Source organism: Zingiber officinale, chromosome 7B, assembly GCF_018446385.1.
Source record: "Zingiber officinale cultivar Zhangliang chromosome 7B, Zo_v1.1, whole genome shotgun sequence".
NCBI lineage: Eukaryota > Viridiplantae > Streptophyta > Magnoliopsida > Zingiberales > Zingiberaceae > Zingiber > Zingiber officinale.
The window spans coordinates 100847736-100866888 of NC_055999.1; the positions used below are offsets into that span (position 1 = coordinate 100847736).

At 43.4% G+C, this 19153-nt stretch overlaps 1 protein-coding gene and 1 pseudogene across 1 annotated transcript; both read right to left on the minus strand.

Moving 5' to 3' along the window:
* Positions 1-5492: 5492 nt before the first annotated feature.
* Positions 5493-8831, minus strand: LOC122003989 (AP2-like ethylene-responsive transcription factor AIL1). Its single transcript, XM_042558937.1, has 9 exons — positions 8439-8831; positions 7067-7649; positions 6911-6993; positions 6782-6790; positions 6614-6702; positions 6442-6515; positions 6321-6371; positions 6165-6241; positions 5493-6091 (listed from the first exon to the last, which is right to left on the minus strand). The coding sequence occupies exons 1-9, from the start codon at positions 8614-8616 to the stop codon at positions 5604-5606; spliced, it is 1632 nt and encodes a 543-aa protein (XP_042414871.1). The 5' UTR covers positions 8617-8831; the 3' UTR covers positions 5493-5603.
* Positions 8832-9166: 335 nt separating this feature from the next.
* On the minus strand, positions 9167-9998 carry LOC122003990 (annotated as a pseudogene).
* Between the last annotated feature and the right edge of the window lie 9155 nt (positions 9999-19153).

Genomic DNA, 19153 nt, shown 5'->3' on the forward strand with positions numbered 1-19153 from the left:
AAGAAAACCTAGAGAAATACCATAATTGGGATTTTGGTTTTCTCTTAGGGATATATGGGCAATCTAGGGTTAGATTTTAAGTTAGCTAAGGCTAAGGATACTTAGATAGGGAATTTAGGTATTTTATTTGTGCTAACTTGCCATGATTGGTTGTCATATGCCATGCCATGACATCATATTTATTTTATTATCATTTGAAATGTCATGATAATGCTTAGGCTAGTTTATATGTCATGCTTTATTTAAGTTTCACACTTTATGCCATGACATCATGACATTGGCACATGTTTTTACTTATGAAATCATTATATGCCATGTCATCATCTTGTGCATTAATGATCAATGAAATTGATTTAAGGACTAAGACACAATTTGATATGGAGATCAAATTAATGTTTAGAAAATGCATGAGAATCTAGCCTAAGATAACCTAAACCCATATCTCACATCAAAATTGACTTGGATGTGTTTGATACACCTTAGATGTGTGTGAGATATTAGGATCATGAGTTAGGATCAAGGTGCATAGTTCTTGTACCTAGATGAGACTAATTCAAGAAGGAGGATCATAGGGAAAGCTTGTGTACAAGTCATGTACATCTAGCCCTAAGATTATGGTCCTAAATTCAAATGGTTTTAAAAACATTTTAAAATTGATTTGAAAAACCTTGATGAAGCTTTCCTAGTGATAGCATTCATCATTGAACATTGTGATACAAAGTTGAGTTAAACTTGAACGATTTCAAAGTTTTTGAACTTTGTATCAAGATTGAAAAATGGAAGTTATTTTCATAGAAAACTATTTTTTCCATGATAGTATATGTTATGAGGAATGTATACTCAAAATTTCACAATTTTTCGAATTTTCTGGAATTTTCTAGGAGTTTCTGAATTTCGGGAAGGAAATTTCAGAAATTCTGATATCAGTCTGGTGGACCGATCCGAGAGGATTCTGATCGGTCCAGAGTATTGTGGATCGGTCTGCAGACCGATCCAGTGAGTTCCAGTAGCACGAGTGCGATCTGGTGTAGGGCTGATCGGTCTGGGGACCGATCAGGGCGTGCCGAATTTCTGATTTTTCAGCTGTTGTCTGAAATTTCAGTTATGGAAATGGTGTTTTTGGATTTCTAAAGGTTTGGAACTCACAAAGACATTGTTGGTGCAATGGTCAAGAGGGAGTTGACCTTTAGGGGGAGTTTTACCTAATTGTCAAGGGGGAGTTGACTTTTAGGGGGAGTTTTTACTCCTTAAGACTTTTGAGGATTAGTGATATGGGATTATCACTAAATTGATTGTTGAGTTTAGTATCAAGGGGAAAATTAAGAGTTTCAATGAAAGGTATGGGACTTTCATTAGGAAGAAACTCTTGACCTTGATACCCTCCTTTTTTTTTTTTTTTTTGATATGTGTCAAAAAGGGGAGAGTGTTCATTGGAGAATTATTGGAGAACCCAAGTTAGGTTATCGGTTTAACCTAAGCTAGGGGAAGAATGTCAAGGAATGTTCAAGGAAGAACATTGGAATTCTTTTTGATGTGTGTCAAAAAGGGGGAGAATTATTAGAGAACCCAAGTTAGGTTATCGGGTTAACCTAAAGGGAGAATGTCCAGAGAATGTTCAAGGAAAGAACATTGGACATTGGAAGATGGTTGGAAAACCTAAGTTAGGTTATCGGGTTAACCTAACTTGATTATGGGTTTTGTCAAACATCAAAAAGGGGGAGATTGTTGGTGCAACCTTAGGTCAAGGTTGACCTGGTTGACCTGACTCGAGTTGACCTGACTCGAGTTGTATTTTGATGTTTGACTTAGGAAGATTGTTGGTGCAACCTTAGGTCAAGGTTGACCTAGTTGAGTTGTATTTTGATGTTTGACACTCGTGGAAGAGTTGTATTCTTGATATGGGACAAGAATAGATGTTTGGGAGATTATTGGTGCAACCGTAGGTCAAGGTTGACCTAGTTGACCTGATTCGGGAAAAAGTCCAAGTATGGAGACTTGGCACTGGAAAAGTCCAAGTATGAAGACTTGGCACGGGAAAAGTCCAAGTATGGAGACTTGGCACTGGAAAAGTCCAAGCAGGGAGCTTGGCACGCGAAAAGTCCAAGTATGGAGACTTGGCACGGGAAAAGTCCAAGTATGGAGACTTGGCACTGGAAAAGTCCAAGTATGGAGACTTGCCACGGAAAAGTCCTAACTGGGATGTTAGGCAGTGTGGAAAGTCCTGGTGAGTGAAGCCAGGCAGTGGGAAAGTCCTAACTGGGATGTTAGGCAGTTGGAAAGTCCTGGTGAGTGAAGCCAGGCAATAAGAAAGTCCTAACTGGGATGTTAGGCAGTGTGAAAACCCTAGTGTGTGAAGCTAGGTGAAAGTCCTGGTGAGTGAAGCCGGGCAAGGGAAAATCCAGATGGATCAAGGGTGATCGGACATCTGGTGATGGGAAGTCCAAGTAGGTCATAGGAGTGACCGGATACTTGGTGCGGAGAGAAAAGTCTAAGTGGGTCAAAGGATTGACCGGACACTTAGCGGGGAGTCCTAGCAGGTCAAGGGAGTGACCGGATGCTAGGCGCAATGTACCAACAGTCAAGATTGACCGGATGTTGGTTTGGACTTGGTTTGGGCGAAAACCATGAGTTGGATCGATCCGTGATCGATCCAGAATATTCTCGATCGGTCCGGTGACCGATCGCATCTAAGAATACAAGTATTACTCGATCGGTTTGGTGACCGATCGGGTCGATCAGAAGCCGAACAGAGCGAGGCGCAGAGGGGTTGATCGGTCCGATCGGACCTGATCGGTCCCGGACCGATCAGAGGTCCTGATCGGTCCATGGACCGATCGGGGATCGAAGGAGGGAATGGATCGGTCCGTGGACCGATCCACATGGAGCGATCGGTCCACGCATCGATCAGTACCAGCCGCATGCACGCAACGCCAGATTTCTTCGTTTTCTTCGCAGTTATAAAGGAGGCTGCTGCGAGCCTCCTTCTTCTTCTTCTTCCTTCTTCCTGCTCTTGAGCTGTGCTCTTGAGCTTTGTTGAGTTCAAGCTTCGTGTGAGCTTCTTCGACGGTTCCTGCTGTTGTAGGCGTCTCGTGAAGTTGCTGCTTCAACCAGTCGACGAGAAGGCAAGCGTGTTTGTTTTTACATTCATATTGTCTTGTGCTTCTTTGTATTTTGTGTACTTCTATCTTGCTGTTGCAAGAGTTATTGTGGCGAGGTTTCTCCACCCACAAGGAGTATATATTAGCCGGTTCTCCGGGGACTCATCCACTGACGGATTGATAGGCTTCGTCCACCTTACGGACACGCCGAGGAGTAGGAGTTTCATCTCCGAACCTCGTTACATCGCTGCGTCTAAGGTTTGATTTCTCCATTTACGTTTCTGTTGTTATTTTTCCGCTGCGCTAACCTGATTTGTAGAAAGAAACGAGCGATTTGGGGCGGCTATTCACACCCCCCCTCTCTAGCCGAGTACGTAGGATCCTAACAGTTTGAGGGATCTGACACCAGGCTGAAATCCAGCTAGGTCTGCGGGGCTCGATAATTGGTGCGAAGTCCAAATAGGTCTGCGGGGCTCGATATCTGGCGGGAAGTCTGGTTGGATCAGTGGGACCTGACAACCGGCTGAAGTACAGTTGGGTCTGCGGACCTGACAACTGGCGGGAAGACCTGGTAGGTCAGAGACAAATCAAGTGACTGCAGGTGGTAAGTGAAGGTAAACAACTGGAGGAGAGATCCAGTGAAGATGCATTTCCCGTTGAGGGAATTGTAGGCGTCGATCCAACTTAGGTTCATTTGGGAAACCTAAGTTGAGATCTTGACTAGGTTCTGGTCTCGTAGAGATAGGATCTAATTAATACTCACATTTTATCATGTTGTGCTAACTCTATTTTGCAGGGTAAAATATATTTTTTGATTACCTCGGCTAACCTTTTCTTACAGGTGGAAGATGTTGAAGAAAAGGGTTCGGGCGCCCGGAAGGAGTCCGGACACCCTGAGCAGGCTCTCCCAGTGGGTGTCAAGGGTGCCCAAGCGATCCAGGCGCCCGGACTTGGTCCAGGCGCCCAGAACCGAAAAATCATCCATAAGCTGACGTGGATCACATTGATTGGCTGAGCCATGTGATCTAGGCGCCCAGAGGGGTTCGAGGGCTCCGGAATTGACCTATTTAAAGGCCTTTGACCTGGAGCTTCAGAACAACAATTACGACAAGTTTCCTTCTTGCTCGGTGCTCCGAAAAAGCTCCTACAACACTGTGAAGCTCCTCCGACAACCGGGGACTCAGATTTTCATATTTTCCTTGTTGTCGGTAACCTTGTTTTTTGTTCCTGTACTTATCTTGTAATGCATTTTGCGAACTATTAGTGGATTGCCCAACGAAAGCACTCGACGAGTGCGAGCCTTGGAGTAGAAGTCGTTGAATGCTCCGAATCAAGTAAAACAAACTTGTGTTAGCGTTGTTTGTTTCTTCTATTTTTCGCTGCATAACTTCATTTTTAATTCGAGTTTTTCAACGATCGCTATTCACTCCCTACACAATCAACACAAAAATCACATCCTCGGTTAGCTATCTTTACGATTTTTAGAGAGGATCACCAATGATTTAGGGTGCATTTAGACATGGATTTTTTTCTAAAATTTCCATTTTGAAAAATGAAAAATTTAGAAAAACGGGTTGAAATTATTATTGAGTTCATTTGCTAATGAAATCAAACGTTAAAAAAAATTAATTCAGGTAATGATAATTGGTTTGATTGCGAACGGGTGAATCACTAGAGAGTAACTATCATGGAGAGAATTCCTGATAGTAGGGTGGTGGAGCAAGTTCTTCGATCTTTGCAATACTCAAACGTTAAGATTAGAATGGGGCCAAGACAGACCTTGGCATGATGACTCTGACGCTCAATTAGAAAATGGATTGATCAGAGGAAAATCCTAAAAAGTATAAAAGTTTCAGATGTGTAATATGCGAATGTCTGTGCCTACTGATGTAGGCTCCCTTTTATACTTAGCATGAACCCCACGTTTAGGTTGTGGGGCTGCCACATAGGCCCCCACGCACATCCGAAGGTATCTAGGCAAGGCAAGCTGAGAGAGTCGAGTGTGACTGAACCGATCATGAAGTCAAGTGTGGCTGAGTTGAGGGAGTTGAGTGTGGCCAAGCTATAAGAATCGGGAGTGGTCGAGCTGAAAGAGTTAAGCATGGCAAAGCTGAAAGAGTCGAGCGTAGCCGAACTGAGGAAGTCGGGCATGACTAAGCTGGAGGAGCCAAATCCCTCTTGAGCTTGCCCCGACATACCTGGACGTGTCTTGACCTATCATGCCGACACCTTACTGCTCCGCTTGACCCGTTTTAGGTTAGCTTTGACCATAGCTGATTACCTTTTCTCCTTGACTTACAACTCAACTTGACTTTTGACGGACCTGATGGTGCCACGTGTGAGCTACTTATCTCCACCAAATCAATAACAAGATTTCAAAATTCGGTCATTTAAATCTGCAATGTCATTTAAATCTTATTGCTATTGCTAGTAGACTTACACAGCTCAACTGCAGTGAAGTTTCAGAAATTGCAAGCTTCCTCATAGTTGCCGTAATCTTTGGGTTCAATTATTCCACAGGGTAGACGCTGGAGGTTGCTTGCCGGCAGCCACATTGGTGGATCGCGCAGCCGCAGCCGTCCAATTGGCTCCGCCGCAACCATCACCATATTGCCCGTGTTCGTATTTCATCGCCGGAGGATAGAAGAACCCATGAGAATAATCTCCATACATGTTATGGTAGGAGACATGGCGTTTAAAACTCTCCACTGGGTCATTGCTTGTTGAAGGCCAAGCAAACGGTAATGTGTCTAAGGTCGCAGCATTATCCGGCTTTGAATCCGGTGGTGGAGCGTTCGACAATTCATCAGCACCCGACTTTGTGGGAGTGGTTTCTTTTGGCAATCGTTTTGCTAGATCCCCTCCAATAAGGTGGGAGCTCGAGCAAATGAGTTTCACATCGTACTTACTAATGTCGAAGTTTGTCACTGCATTTGACCCTCTGAACTTGATCGTCGCGATGTCATAGGCTTCTGCAGCTTCCTCTTGCGTGCCTACCGAACAGATTAATGCGAAAATAGAACGTTCCAAGATTGAAATTAAGAAGTTTCCTGTAGAATAACTCACTGAAAGTGCCAAGGTACAAGTCCTTGTTGCCTGCCACTCTACCAATTCTAGCTTGCCTTCTCCCATGCTGGTGGTGCCTATGAACATGGAGGAAAGAAAGTTCAGGGATGAAGCAAAGAATCGACTTGAATGTTCCTTAATTTTCGATCGATCAACCTTGTCACTCCTCGATAAACAGATGCCCCTCTAGAGAACCCACTGCTCTTCCTGAACATATAGAAAGATGATAAGAAGACACATATAATGGATTGAGCATAGAGACGCAATGTGAGTTAACCTTCGCAAATTGGCAACAAACTCTTGTCTAGTCATGTTCTTCATCGCTTTGAGCTCCTTCTCGTAGGTGCTGAGCTGCAACAACAAGTACTAGGATCATCCTATGAATTCAAGTGACAAAGTGGAAGACTAAGATGCAATGAAGTCAGGGAAGGAGATTTAGTTCCCCTCACCGGGAAATTTGTGTGGGTTGTCGGTCCCCAGTACTTGATTGCCGCCAAATCATAGGCCCTCGCAGCCTTTTCTTCTTTGTCATAACCTCCTTCAATTCACAAACATCTATCGATACATAAAAGATTAAATGGAAACCTGAATCCCCTCAATTTGACATTTTCCCTTACCTAAATAAACTGGGCACCGAAAGAGAACAGAATGAGGAAATCCAACAAGGATGCCATGGAAGAACAAGAACAGGTCAGAAATCTTTCCTATACTTGAAATTTTACGGAAAAATTCAACTCGAACGATACCTTGTCTTCCTTTTCTCGACTGACCTTCCCTTCTACAGCTATTGTCCCATAGGTGGGCTTCATATCGTCCTGTCCATCGATGCCTAAAACACATATCGATAGTGGTTAAAAACTGTCACAAACATGATCAGCTAGCTATATTTCAGAGTAACCAACCTTGTCACTCCCCTATACTGTGAGGTTCTCTGTCCGAAAGTCTCGATAGACTTGCGGGGAACCAATCCACTGATTGTCCATTTTCCATTCAGGAATTTGGGATCAGTAACAGCTTCAACAAGTTCATGGGAACCCATCTGAAAACCAGGGGTCATTGAAAGGCTTAGCGATTGGGACTCGTTCACCTCTGCCGGTTGTTGACGGAGCCATGACTTCATGCCTGAGATAGAGGTTGAGCCTTGCGTTCCTACATTATAGATATCATTGGCAGCGAAGGCCGGCTTGAGGGTCTGAGGATCATGAATTGAGTGGCTAGAGTGGTGATGGTTGTGGCAATTCGAGTGTATGTAGCGATAACAGGCATCGAGATTCTCCATGGTCGGCAAACTCTCAGCAATGGCAGAGGAAGGGGGCATGTTAACATTGATCTCGTTGCCAAAATAGGAAATTGGCTGGTGCTGCCGGGGATGGTTCTCCTCATTGGAATTCTCAGAGTAGCCACCCAAGAAATCCTCAAGCTTTGGCTCTTGTTCATCCGGGTTTGGGCTGGTGTCGGCGCCCGCAATTGCATCATATTTCCATTCTTCAGAATGCAAGCACCATTGATACAGTCAATGCACGTGTAGAACACTAGATTTACTCACAATAAGACGTCTAGATTTACATACAGCACATAATTCCAATCTAAAACAAAAAAAAAAAATATTTTTCTCCAAGAAAATTGCCTGGATATATATATATATATATATATATATATATATATATAGAGAAAAAAATCTTATGTTGCGGTGCTTTACGTGCGATTTTACTGTGATACTTGCCACGTCAGCGAGAAAACATAAAAAATCAACGCTCAAGAGGCAGAAAAAGGTAGGGGGATCGGTCTGTGGACCGATCCACCTATAGCCTGATCGGACAAACTGATCAGGCTTCGAAGCCAACTCTCACAGAGAGTTGGTTGTTCGGTCTGGGGACCGATCAGCCTAGGGCCTGATCAGTCCACAGACCGATCAAGAGACTCCCAGACCGATCAGGTTGGAGCCTGATCGGTCTAGGCCGATCAGGAGGAGAGCAACGTTGATTTTTTTTTTTATGTTTTCTCTCTATGGACCGATCCACTTATAGCCTGATCGGTCCACAAGCCAACTCTCACAGAGAGTTGGTTGATCAGTCTGGGGACCGATCAGCCTAGGACCTGATCGGTCCACAGACCGATCAGGAGACTCCCTAGGCCGATCAGAGGAGAGCAGCGTTGATTTTTTTTTTTGTTTTCTCGCTGACGTGGTAAGTACCACAGTAAAATCGCACATAAAGTACCGCAGCATAAGATTTATATATATATATATATATATATCCCAAGAACATTACTCACCTGAAGCTTGAGGCTGCAGCAAGGGTGACTCCATGAGGCAGAGGGAGGCATCAGAGCTGAGAGGCATAAGAACAAGAGGATCAACACCACCATCTCTTCCTCCGTCCCCTCCACCTCCATCAAATTCTTCCTCCTTGGCGGAGAACAAGGAGAAGCCCAGCCAGCTGCTCATCTCCATCGTCTCAGAACCTAAGAAAAGGAAGCAGGAGAGCTAGATATATCATATATGAAACGGGTGCGCAGGGGGGGCAGTTTACAAACTATTCCTCACATGTGCTTTGTTTATTGCACGTAAGTAGAAGATTAAAGCTGTGGGAATCAGAGATTGGAATTGAATACGCAGGTGTTGTGAGGGTGCCGGTGGTGTGCGTCCCGGAGCGCGCAGAAGCCAGAGCCCAGAGGGGCTGCTCTGCTCTGTGACCTTCTCGGGGGTCGTTCCATGACAACCTTCGTCGATAGATACGTTTGGCACCACAGGAGCTACGGTCACCGCTCGCCCTCCTTAAAATATTCAATTCTTTTTTTAAGACATTTTACTAGAAATTTTTGATGTTATCCTACCGAATTTTGACATCTTACTAGCAAATTTTCGAATGTCCAACAGTCTATTTCATCTTAAACTAACTTGCGTTTAGAAAACTCACGAATCACTTAATAATTTATCTAATATTTGTCAATTGCATTTGGAGGTGAATATTCATAATATTCTTAATTTTTTTCAGGTTCAATCTATCGTACATCCACTTAATTTACTTTTACATTCAATCTAACAAACTAGCAACTAGCACAGGCACAGGCACAGGCGCTGGCGTCCATCTTCGTTCCTCATCCATCTGCTTCCTATAACAATGGCAATACAACAAGAAAAGCATGAGAACTAACTTGGTTGAGTTGATCTCTCGTTCGTTCCATTTTAGATTCATCCAACTAAAACTTTAGTCCATTCTTATTATCTGATAAAGGTTAGCAATGGTGAAGTAGCCTAATCGATACACCAATCAAAGGCTTCAGGTTGATGCTAATTGCGACGGTTTAGTCCAAGCTACAACATCAAAGTTTATGGACCAAGAACTTGGAACTCGGAATCAAGACTTAGCTTTTAGATCTACAATGCAATACTAACTTGGGGGAAAACAAGAAAATTAGATGAGTGGGCAAGAAATTGATACAAATGCCGGGATGCGAGCACGACGGCACCGCCGGCGGCCTAGATTTTCTTCTCGGCGATCTTCGATACCAGCTTAGTCTTGACGATAACCGTGCGATTGGGTGGGTACTCGAACCAGATGACGTCGATCAGAGGAGCAGAATCGCTGCCGACGGCCGGATCCTTCACGGCGTCGGGAACGAGGGATTGACGATGGGGCAGAAGAACTAGTTGCGGAGGCGGTGGAAGTAGCGCATACCGACCTTACAGAAGTAACTCGGATGGCACTTGCCGAAGCGGATGCGGTGACGGCGCATGCCGCCTGCGTACCCGCGGCCGCCGGGATGCTTCCTGTGCTTGCCGAAGCGCCCGCATCCAGCACTCACATGGCCTCGCTTCTTCCGGTTCTTTCTTCAATCGGGTTGCCATCGCCGGCGATCCTTCGGCGTTAGGGTTGGAAATGCAAGGAGAGCGGAGCATTTATGCTCCCAGCGGTTTCTGGATGTCTGAAAAGGTCGAATGAATGCGGACCGTTCGATTGGCCCAATAAAGGCCGACGTAAAGAATCATGGTCCTATTGGGGCTCCATGTCCAAAAGACTTATCTACCTTCCAAGTAAATAGCAACTTGTTGTCTCAAATGCTTAAACGGTTAACTTTTAATTAGTTGACCTCGAGTATTTAATTTATATCGATTAATTTAAAATCATCAGTTCGATCTTCTCACACTTGACGATTGATCCTGTCCAAAAATTAATGAGATAGATATTAAGACATGGTGCTCCTACTAATTTCCTATGAATTTCGCTCCCGCCTATAATATAAGCAGCGTTAGTGTCGAGCCAGGAAATGGGTCCCCGACGATGACCCTCCGACGCTCAAATCAGTCTCCAATGAAATAAGAAGAAGTAAAGAGAACTGTAGAGCAATAGTAGAAATCACGTGTAAAGTATACCTCCGTCGATGTTGGACCCCCCTTTATATAGAGCTCCGAAAGAGGGCGTGCACGCTTCCCAAGGTGAGTACGCGTCTCAAAACTTTCCCTGAAAAGATGTATCAGTAAAGTGTCCCTGATATAGTACCTTAATGGACCAAGCATATCTCTGAAGTGACAGTGGAAGCTTCCGCCGTATGATCCTCTGTCTGACCATGCCGCCTGTCGGCGGCACAAGCTCCCAAAAGGATGTCAAAAGATATCATGCTGTGTCTATTGCTTAGTCGAGTAGAATAGCCACTCAGTCGGAACTCCCTTGTCTGCGTGTTGTCTGTTGCCGGGCCGAGCGGGATAACCGCTCGGCTGGAAGTCCACTGCCTGTGTATTGTTTGTTGTCAAGCCGAGCGAGATAACCGCTCGACCGGGAGTCCACTGCCTGTGTATTGTTTGCTGTTGAGCCGAGCGGGATAGCCGCTGGCTGAAAATCCTATATCGTAATCTATCGCTGGGCCGAGCGAGATTGTCGCTCGGCCGGAGGTTCGCTGTCCATGTGCTCGGCTGATGTTGAGTCCGTTGCTCAGCCGAGTAGGGTAGCCGCTCGGCTCGACTTTTGCACGTTGTTCTCCCTTAAGCGTCGAGTGTTTGGATGCTGCGTCAAAGTTAACGATGGATCAAGGCCTTCTCACCGATCGGGGAATGTTCCGTCCGATCGGCCAATATCATCCACTCATTGATCGTCTTGACTTTAATCTTCACCGTGATAACAGGATGAGATCCCTTCTCATCATCATATCATTGATCTATCAACTCAATATTTTTAAGTCAATCGTCTATTTTCAAAAAAGAAAATTGCATTTCAACATCAAGTTCATTGCACCAATTGAAGTAATCTTACTAAGTTGAGCATAAACGAACTCATCCTTCGTTTTTTTTCCATCCTCCCCTCCCCCACTAGGAAGTAAACACACAGAGCTAAAATCCAATCAAAGCAGTTAATGGACGCTTGGGTCAGTGCGCAGAGCGAGAGGCATGACAAAAGTGCACAAATAATAAAATAAGAAAGAAGTAATTATAAAAGCTGCTTTTCCTATACAAATTTTCAGTGTGGGTTTAGAGCATGGCCCGTGTCCATTTTTTATTGTTGGATATATATATATAAACGTCCTTTTAGGATTTTAAAACTATCCATTAATTCAATATGTAAAAATTATCGGATAATTTCTATCGGATAATTTCTGTAATGTGTAGATCGAGAAAGATGTTATAACGTATTTATGATGAGTTTATGATTTAAGATTTATATAGTGTAAAAGATATTCAGTAGTTGTTATAAAGTGTAAAAGATACTTAGTAGTTACTGTAAATATCCCGGGATAGTTTTGAAATAGTCAACCTAGTTATTAGATCATATTGTGGTATATCCTTGTATCTAACTGTGTAAAACTTAGGAACACAAGAAGTCTAGTAGAAGACGTAGGTAGCAAGAAGGATAGTACGGGAAACAAGTCGACGGGGATCGGTGTATTTGAGGAACGAGGTGTTGTGAAAGAGTACACTAGTGAACGAGGTGTTGTGGAAGAATATACTAACGGACAAGAAGGACGTGCACGACGCTTCCGAGGGACGAGAAGCTAGAGCGGAAGACTACTCGAGTAGAATGCCAGAGTTGAGTTCGAATGAGCTCAACTTTGAATAATCGGAGAATCACCCAAGTGACTAAAGTAGTAATCAGACAAGTCAACACAGAGTTGACTTGTCCAAGCACCCAGACCAGTCTAGGCGCCTGAACCAGCTTGGATGAGAACAGGCTCCCCTTTCGACCGTAGCGACGAGGATAACTTTCGGAGTCCATGTCAGCACCAATCCAAACGCACGGACCAGTCCAGGCGCCCCCAGCAAAGATAAATACCTTATCACAAATCGTTGTGAAGAGGATTGAGGTGACCAATGGAGGCACCCAGACCTAGTCCAAGTGCCCGGAGATTGCCACATGATCAAACAACTATTTCAGCTAGTGAGATATGAATAGAGTCCTGCTCCTCTTAGTTAAACACAACACTTGACCATGAACATTATACTTTCATTTCAATACTTTGTAGTTCCTTTTTTGTTCTTAAACGTTGTAAGAGACTACTCCCTCTTCACTGAAGGAGCTAGAGCGGAAGACTACTCAAGGAGAAGGCCGGAGTTAGGTTTGGGTGAACTTAACTTTGGATGACCAGAGAATCACCCAAGTGACTGGACTAGTAGCCAAACAAGTCAACACAAAGTTGACTTGTCCAGGCACCAAGACCAGTCCAGGCGCCCAAACCAGCCTAGATTAGAACATGCTCCCCTTTCGATTGTAGCAGCGAGGATAACTTTCAGAGTCTACATCAACACCAATCCAAATGCCCAGACCAGTCTAAGCACCCCGAGCAAGGATAAATGTCTTATCACAAAATCATTGTGAAGAGAATTGAGGTGACCAGTGGGAGGCACCCGAACCTAGTTTAGGCGCCCGGAGATTGCCACATGATCAAACGGCTATTATTGCTAGTGAGATATAAATAGAGCTCTGCTCCTCTTAGTTAAACACAACACTTGACCATGAACATTGTACTTTCATTTCAATACTTTGTAGTTTATTTTTTGTTCTTAAACGTTGTAAAAGGCTACTCCGTCTTCAATAAAGGAGCTTGATAGTATGCATTCATCTGCGTTTGATTAACAACCTTTCCAGTTATAATCAAGTAAAATTCATTGTCTTATTCTTTTAATTTATGTTTTTATTGTTCAACTAACTTATATTAGTCTTTACTAAAACTGGAAAGTAAAAGAATTTGGTAATCTAACTTGTAGGCTATTCATCCCCTCCCCCCTTCTAGCTGACCTCAGCAAGACTAACAGTTGCTACAACTTATAGAAGCTACCTAGTAGATGTTATAACGTGTTTAGAGTGAGTTTATGATTTAAGATTTATATAGTGTAAAAGTTATCTAGTAGCTACTATAATGTGTAAAAGCTACTTAGTAGTTGTTATAACATATAGAAGCTATCCAATAGTTACTGCAACATGTTTAGTATGAGTATAAGATTTAAGATACTGAAGATTATTTTATTAAAATATTATTTTCCAATTTGATCAAAATTATTTAAACTAAATCAAAATAATTTTGAAATAGTGGTAAAAACTATTTTGATATAATAGTGTTCAAATATCTTAAATTCTAAATTCACACTAAACACACGTTATAACAACTACTGGATAGTTATATGTTGTATCAGTTATCGAATAATTTTTACACGTTGTAGCAGCTATTGGATAACTTCCAGGGTCGTCTCAAGATTGTTGATACAGTCTGACCTGGCTGTTGTTTTGATGTTGACACTGATTTAAGTTTGTATCAGATATTGATTAAACTAAGAATGACTACTGATCGAGGTTGATCAGTTGGGAGGGAAAGTCCTGGTGAGTAAAGCCAGGCAAGGGAAATCCAGATGGGTCAAGACATCTGGTGAAAAGTCCAAGCAGGGAGCTTGGCACGGGAAAAGTCCAAGTATGGTGACTTGGCACGGAATGGTCAGAGAGGGCTCGGTAGCTCGTTCTCTGGACCGGACGAAGGTCGGAGAGGGCCGGTAGCCTGCCTCCTGACTAGGCCGAGAGGGCTCGTAGCTCGCTCGACCGACGAAGTCGGAGAGGGCTCGGTAGCTCGCTCCTGGGAAGCGAAGGTGGTTGCCGATGCTCTTAACGATGAAGTCGAGAGGGCCTTTAGCTTGCCTCCTTAAGTCGAGAGAGACTTAAGTGGACTTTCATGGCACATTGGATCGGTCAGACCGATCCAAAGGACACAAGAATCATGGATCGGTCGGCACCGATCCAAGGAAACCAGTTCCACGGATCGGCCCGATGACCGACGATGACACCGATGAGCACACCGAGTGAATCTGATCGGTCCGCATCGATCGAAAACACCCGCAGCACATCGAGTAACCGATCGGCCGTGAGACCGATCAAGAGAAGAGCCTCAGAAGAAAGAAGAGGTGGATCGTCCGTGGACCGATCCCACTAATCTGATCGGTCTCGCACCGATCGAGAACACCGAGCACATCGAGTGCTGATCCGGTCGTGAGACCGATCGTGAGAAGAGACCAAAGAAAGAAAGAGGTGGATCGGTCCGTGGACCGATCCACACTCAATCTGATCGGTCACTAAGACCGATCAGAATGGTCTTAGACCGATCAGGCTTTGCTGATCGGTCCACACATTCTGATTTGTTCGCCTTATCAACGATTCCTTCACTGCTTTTGATATATCTGATTCATTTATGTGATGTAATCCTCTGTGCTGTTAGCTTTTGAGTTTGCAGGTTAACAGGTATCATTCCAAGCCTAATTTCAAATTAAGTTCGTAAGAGAAATGCGACAAATGGTCTTTCTGTTGGTTTCAGCGGCGCATGGTGCATTTCAGGCATCAACGGATACTGCTGTGATCTGGCTGCGATCTGCTTGACTCCTGGGGATTGGTTCGAGCTCAGAAGACGCCAGTGTTGACTGTGATATCATTGGTGTGAGTTCAGAGAATCAGAGAAGGAGGAAAAGGGATTGGCTGCAGCGCTGATTTGCGCAGTTTGGACCAGATCTGTGACAGCAGAGATCAGGTTTAGAGAAGCAGTAAAAACAGCGAGAGGGGAACAAGAACAGAACAACGAAAGAAAGCTTGAAAGAAAAGTGTGTGTTGTTGTGCGAAGTTCTTGAGCTCTCGGGTGAACTGCGATCTCTGTGTTTTCTGCTACTGATTCTCGCGTGGTTGTAAGCATTTCTATTCTCCTTTGCCACCGAGTTTCTGTAAGTCTCGTGCTTTAACTTAGATATTTCTTGAGACTTTGTGGGAAGGTTACTCCACCTAGAAGGAGGATCTTTAGCCGGAATTCTTCCGGGGTGCGATCTACAGAAGATCAAGGAGTCATCCACCTCACGGACACGCCGAGGAGTAGGGGCAAGTTATCCCCGAACCTCGTAAATCTGTGTATCAGTGTTTGTGTGCTGGTTTTCGTTTTGTTTTAGTTTGCTTATTCCGCTGCGCTAACCAGTTTCTGTGTAGAAGTTTTATTTAAGTTTTTTAAAGAGGCTATTCACCCCCCTCTAACCATCTAAGATCCCAACAAGTGGTATCAGAGCCTGGTGCTCTTCATTTCGGCTTAACAACCCAAAGAGCTAAACAATGGCCATGAAGGAGGAATTCAACACCAACCGTCCACCCTATTTCGAGGGAGCAGATTTCCAATACTGGAAAAGCCGCATGGAGTATTACCTCAAGACCGATATCTCCATGTGGTTTTTCGTCAAGGAGGGTTTTACACCACCAAAAGATGAAGAAGGTAAGGAACTTGATTCGTCAAGGTGGTCTACCGAACAACTCCGCAAAGCACAAGCCGATGCCAAGGCTATGGTCACCTTGCAATGTGGAATCGCCAAGGACCAACTCGTCAAGGTAGGTCCGTTCTCGAGTGCAAGAGACCTATGGAACAAACTCATCGAGCTCCAAGAGGGAACTCGAGATTCTCGGATTGCCAAGAGGGACCTATTCTTGAATCAGCTTCAAAATCTAACCATGAAGGACAGTGAAACGGTAAGTGAACTTCATGGGAGATTCAAGGAGATCATCAACGGTCTACACTCTGTGGACGAACGAGTAGAGAATCGCGATCTAGTAAGGTATGCTCTAAAAGCTTTTCCTAGAAATGCCTTGTGGTCATCTATGGTAGATGCCTACAAGGTATCCAAGGATCTTTCCATTGTTAAATTAGATGAATTTTTCTGTGAGATGGAACTTCATGAGTTTGCTAACAAAGGTCAAAAAGAGAAGGGTATTGCTTTGTTTGCAGGACCAAAGAGCAAGGATGAAAGAAGGAAGAAGGAAAAGAAGAAGGAAAAGGAGATTTCCTCATCCACCTCTTCCTCAGAATCCGATGATGAAAGTGGATCATCATCAAGTGAGATGGCGAATTTCGTAAGAAGAATCATGAGAAGGAGCAGGAGATACAAAGGAAAAGGTAAACCTAGTGAACAAAATATTGACAAAACTAATGTTACATGTTATGAGTGCAGCAAAAAGGGACACTATCGAAGTGAGTGTCCAAAACTTAAGAAGAAGGAGGAACGAGCCAAAAAGAAGGAGGAAAGAGCCAAGAAGAAGAAGGCTCTCAAGGCCACTTGGGATGAGTCCTCATCAAGCTCATCGGAGGAAGAAGAGAAGATGGAAAAGAGCACACGACAATTAGCACTCATGGCAAGGGAGGTTTCGGACTCCGGAAGTGAGGGAGATTCGAGCGACGCCTCAACCGTGGCTTCATCATCGTCGGATGATGAAGAGGTAACCTCTTCTCATATAGAAAAGTGTTATAAGACTATCACTCATTTATCTACATTGCTTAAAAAGTCAAAAACAGAAAATAAATTGTTAAAAGAAGAAGTAAAAACCTTAAGGACCCTTAGGGAAGATGAGGTCGATGACCTACATCTAGAAGTTCTTGAGGATGAGAACAAGGCTTTAAAGGGTGAGGTTGAGAAACTCAAGAAAATGCTTGAGAAGTTCTCAACTAGCTCTAAGACTCTAAACATGATTCTAAATGCCCAAAGGGCGGTCTACAACAAGGCTGGATTAGGATACCAACCTAAGGAGTTTAGCTTTATTTCTTTAGTGTCAAGAACCCAATTTCATAGATCGCATGTTTCTAGGGTTCATGAGACTAGGAAGAAGGTAACAAAGGCATGGGTGCCTAAGTCTTTCGTTGTAGAAGCATTAGGTCCCAAGATTTGGGTACCTAAAACCTCTATCTTCCGTGTCTTGTAGGCATTGGTCGAGAGGGAGCATATATCAACTTGGTTTGTTGATAGTGGATGCTCCAAGCACATGACCGGGAACAAATCACTGTTTACAACCATTCAAAACAAAAGTAGAGGTAATGTGTCTTTTGGTAATAATGGTAGCCTTAAGGTTGTAGGAGTTGGAGACATTCATATATCCGAATGTCTCCATATCAAGAATGTCCTTCTAGTCAAGGGGATGACTTTTAATCTCCTAAGTGTCAGTCAATTGTGTGATACGGGTTACACAATTGAATTTCATTCAAGTCAATGTTTGGTTAAACACATTGACACACTTGACACGGTACTAGTAGGCACAAGGGTTGATAATATTTATCAAGTATCGTTTAAAAGTGCTACTAATGCTTTGATTAAGTGTTTCATGTCAAAAGAAGAAGAGTCTTGGCTTTGGCATAGAAGGTTGGCACATGTAAACATGAAGAACATTCGGAAGTTGGCCAACAAAGGACTAGTACGAGGCTTACCAAGCATCAAGTACCAAAAGAACAAACTATGTGATGCATGTCAAATGGGTAAGCAAACAAAAGGTGTTCATAAAGGTAAAAGCACTGTAAGTACATCTACTGCTTTAGATTTATTGCACATGGACCTATTTGATTGCAGTAGTGTAATATCATTGAATGGAAGTAGATATTGCTTGGTAATCGTTGATGATTTTACTAGATACACATGGACTTTCTTTTTGAAAACTAAGGATCAAACCATAGATATTTTTATTTCTTTTTGTAGAAGAACTGAAAATGAAAAATCAACAACAATTAAAACCATTAGAAGTGATCATGGTGGTGAATTTCAAAACCATAGGTTTTAGAATTTTGTCAAGCAAAAGGGTATAGACATGAGTTCTCAACTCCAAGGACCCCACAGCAAAATGGGGTTGTGGAGAGAAAGAACCGAGTCTTACAAGAGGCTGCACGAAGCATGCTCAATGAGTACTCACTACCGAGTTACTTGTGGGCTGAAGCTGTGAATACAGCTTGCTATGTGCAAAACCGAATCCTGATACATAGGTTTTTAGGAAAGACTCCCCATGAACTTTGGTTTGGGAGACCATCTACAATTAAACATCTTAGGGTGTTTGGTTGTAAGGTGTTTATTTTGAACACCAAGGATCATCTTGGGAAGTTCACGGCTAAGGCTGATGAAGGGATACTGGTCGGGTACTCTCTCACCAGCAAAGCCTATCGAGTCTACAACAATAGGACTAAATTGATTGAAGAGTCCTCATATGTAGCGTTTGAAGAAATCCCCAACTCAAATGATCAATCAAGGGATGTAGGAGAAATTCAATTTGAACTTAGAAATCTAAGTTTGAATGATCAAAATGAAGAACGAGTCGAAGTTGACTCTGATGTTGATGAGCAAAGGCAACAAAGAACTCAATCTGATCCTTTGCCTGATATTGAGTCCTTGCCTGTGCCTAGTGAGACCATTCATGAGGCACCATCAACACCAAGACAATCTAGGATAGCCATTAGTCATCCCCAAGACCAAATTGTGGGAGACATCCAACAAGGGGTTAGGACTAGGTTATTCTTTAGAAATGAGTCTAATGAAGTCGCATTGATTTCAGAGATTGAACCAAAATTAGTTGATGAGGCATTGCACGATCCTGATTGGATCTTAGCTATGCAAGATGAGTTAGGTCAATTTGAAAGGAGCCAAGTGTGGGACTTAGTTCCTAGACCTAAGAAGACCACCATTATTGGAACTAAATGGGTCTTCAAAAATAAGTTAAATCAAAAGGGAGGAGTTGTAAGAAACA

Coding starts and splice junctions, on each gene's coding strand:
- LOC122003989 (XM_042558937.1), bottom strand. CDS start 8,616: ATGGAGATGAGCAGCTGGCTGGGCTTCTCCTTGTTCTCCGCCAAGGAG. Junction 6,516..6,613: donor CAACCCACACAAATTTCCCG/GTGAGGGGAACT, acceptor TTGTTGTTGCAG/CTCAGCACCTACGAGAAGGA. Junction 6,092..6,164: donor CTTGTACCTTGGCACTTTCA/GTGAGTTATTCT, acceptor TCTGTTCGGTAG/GCACGCAAGAGGAAGCTGCA.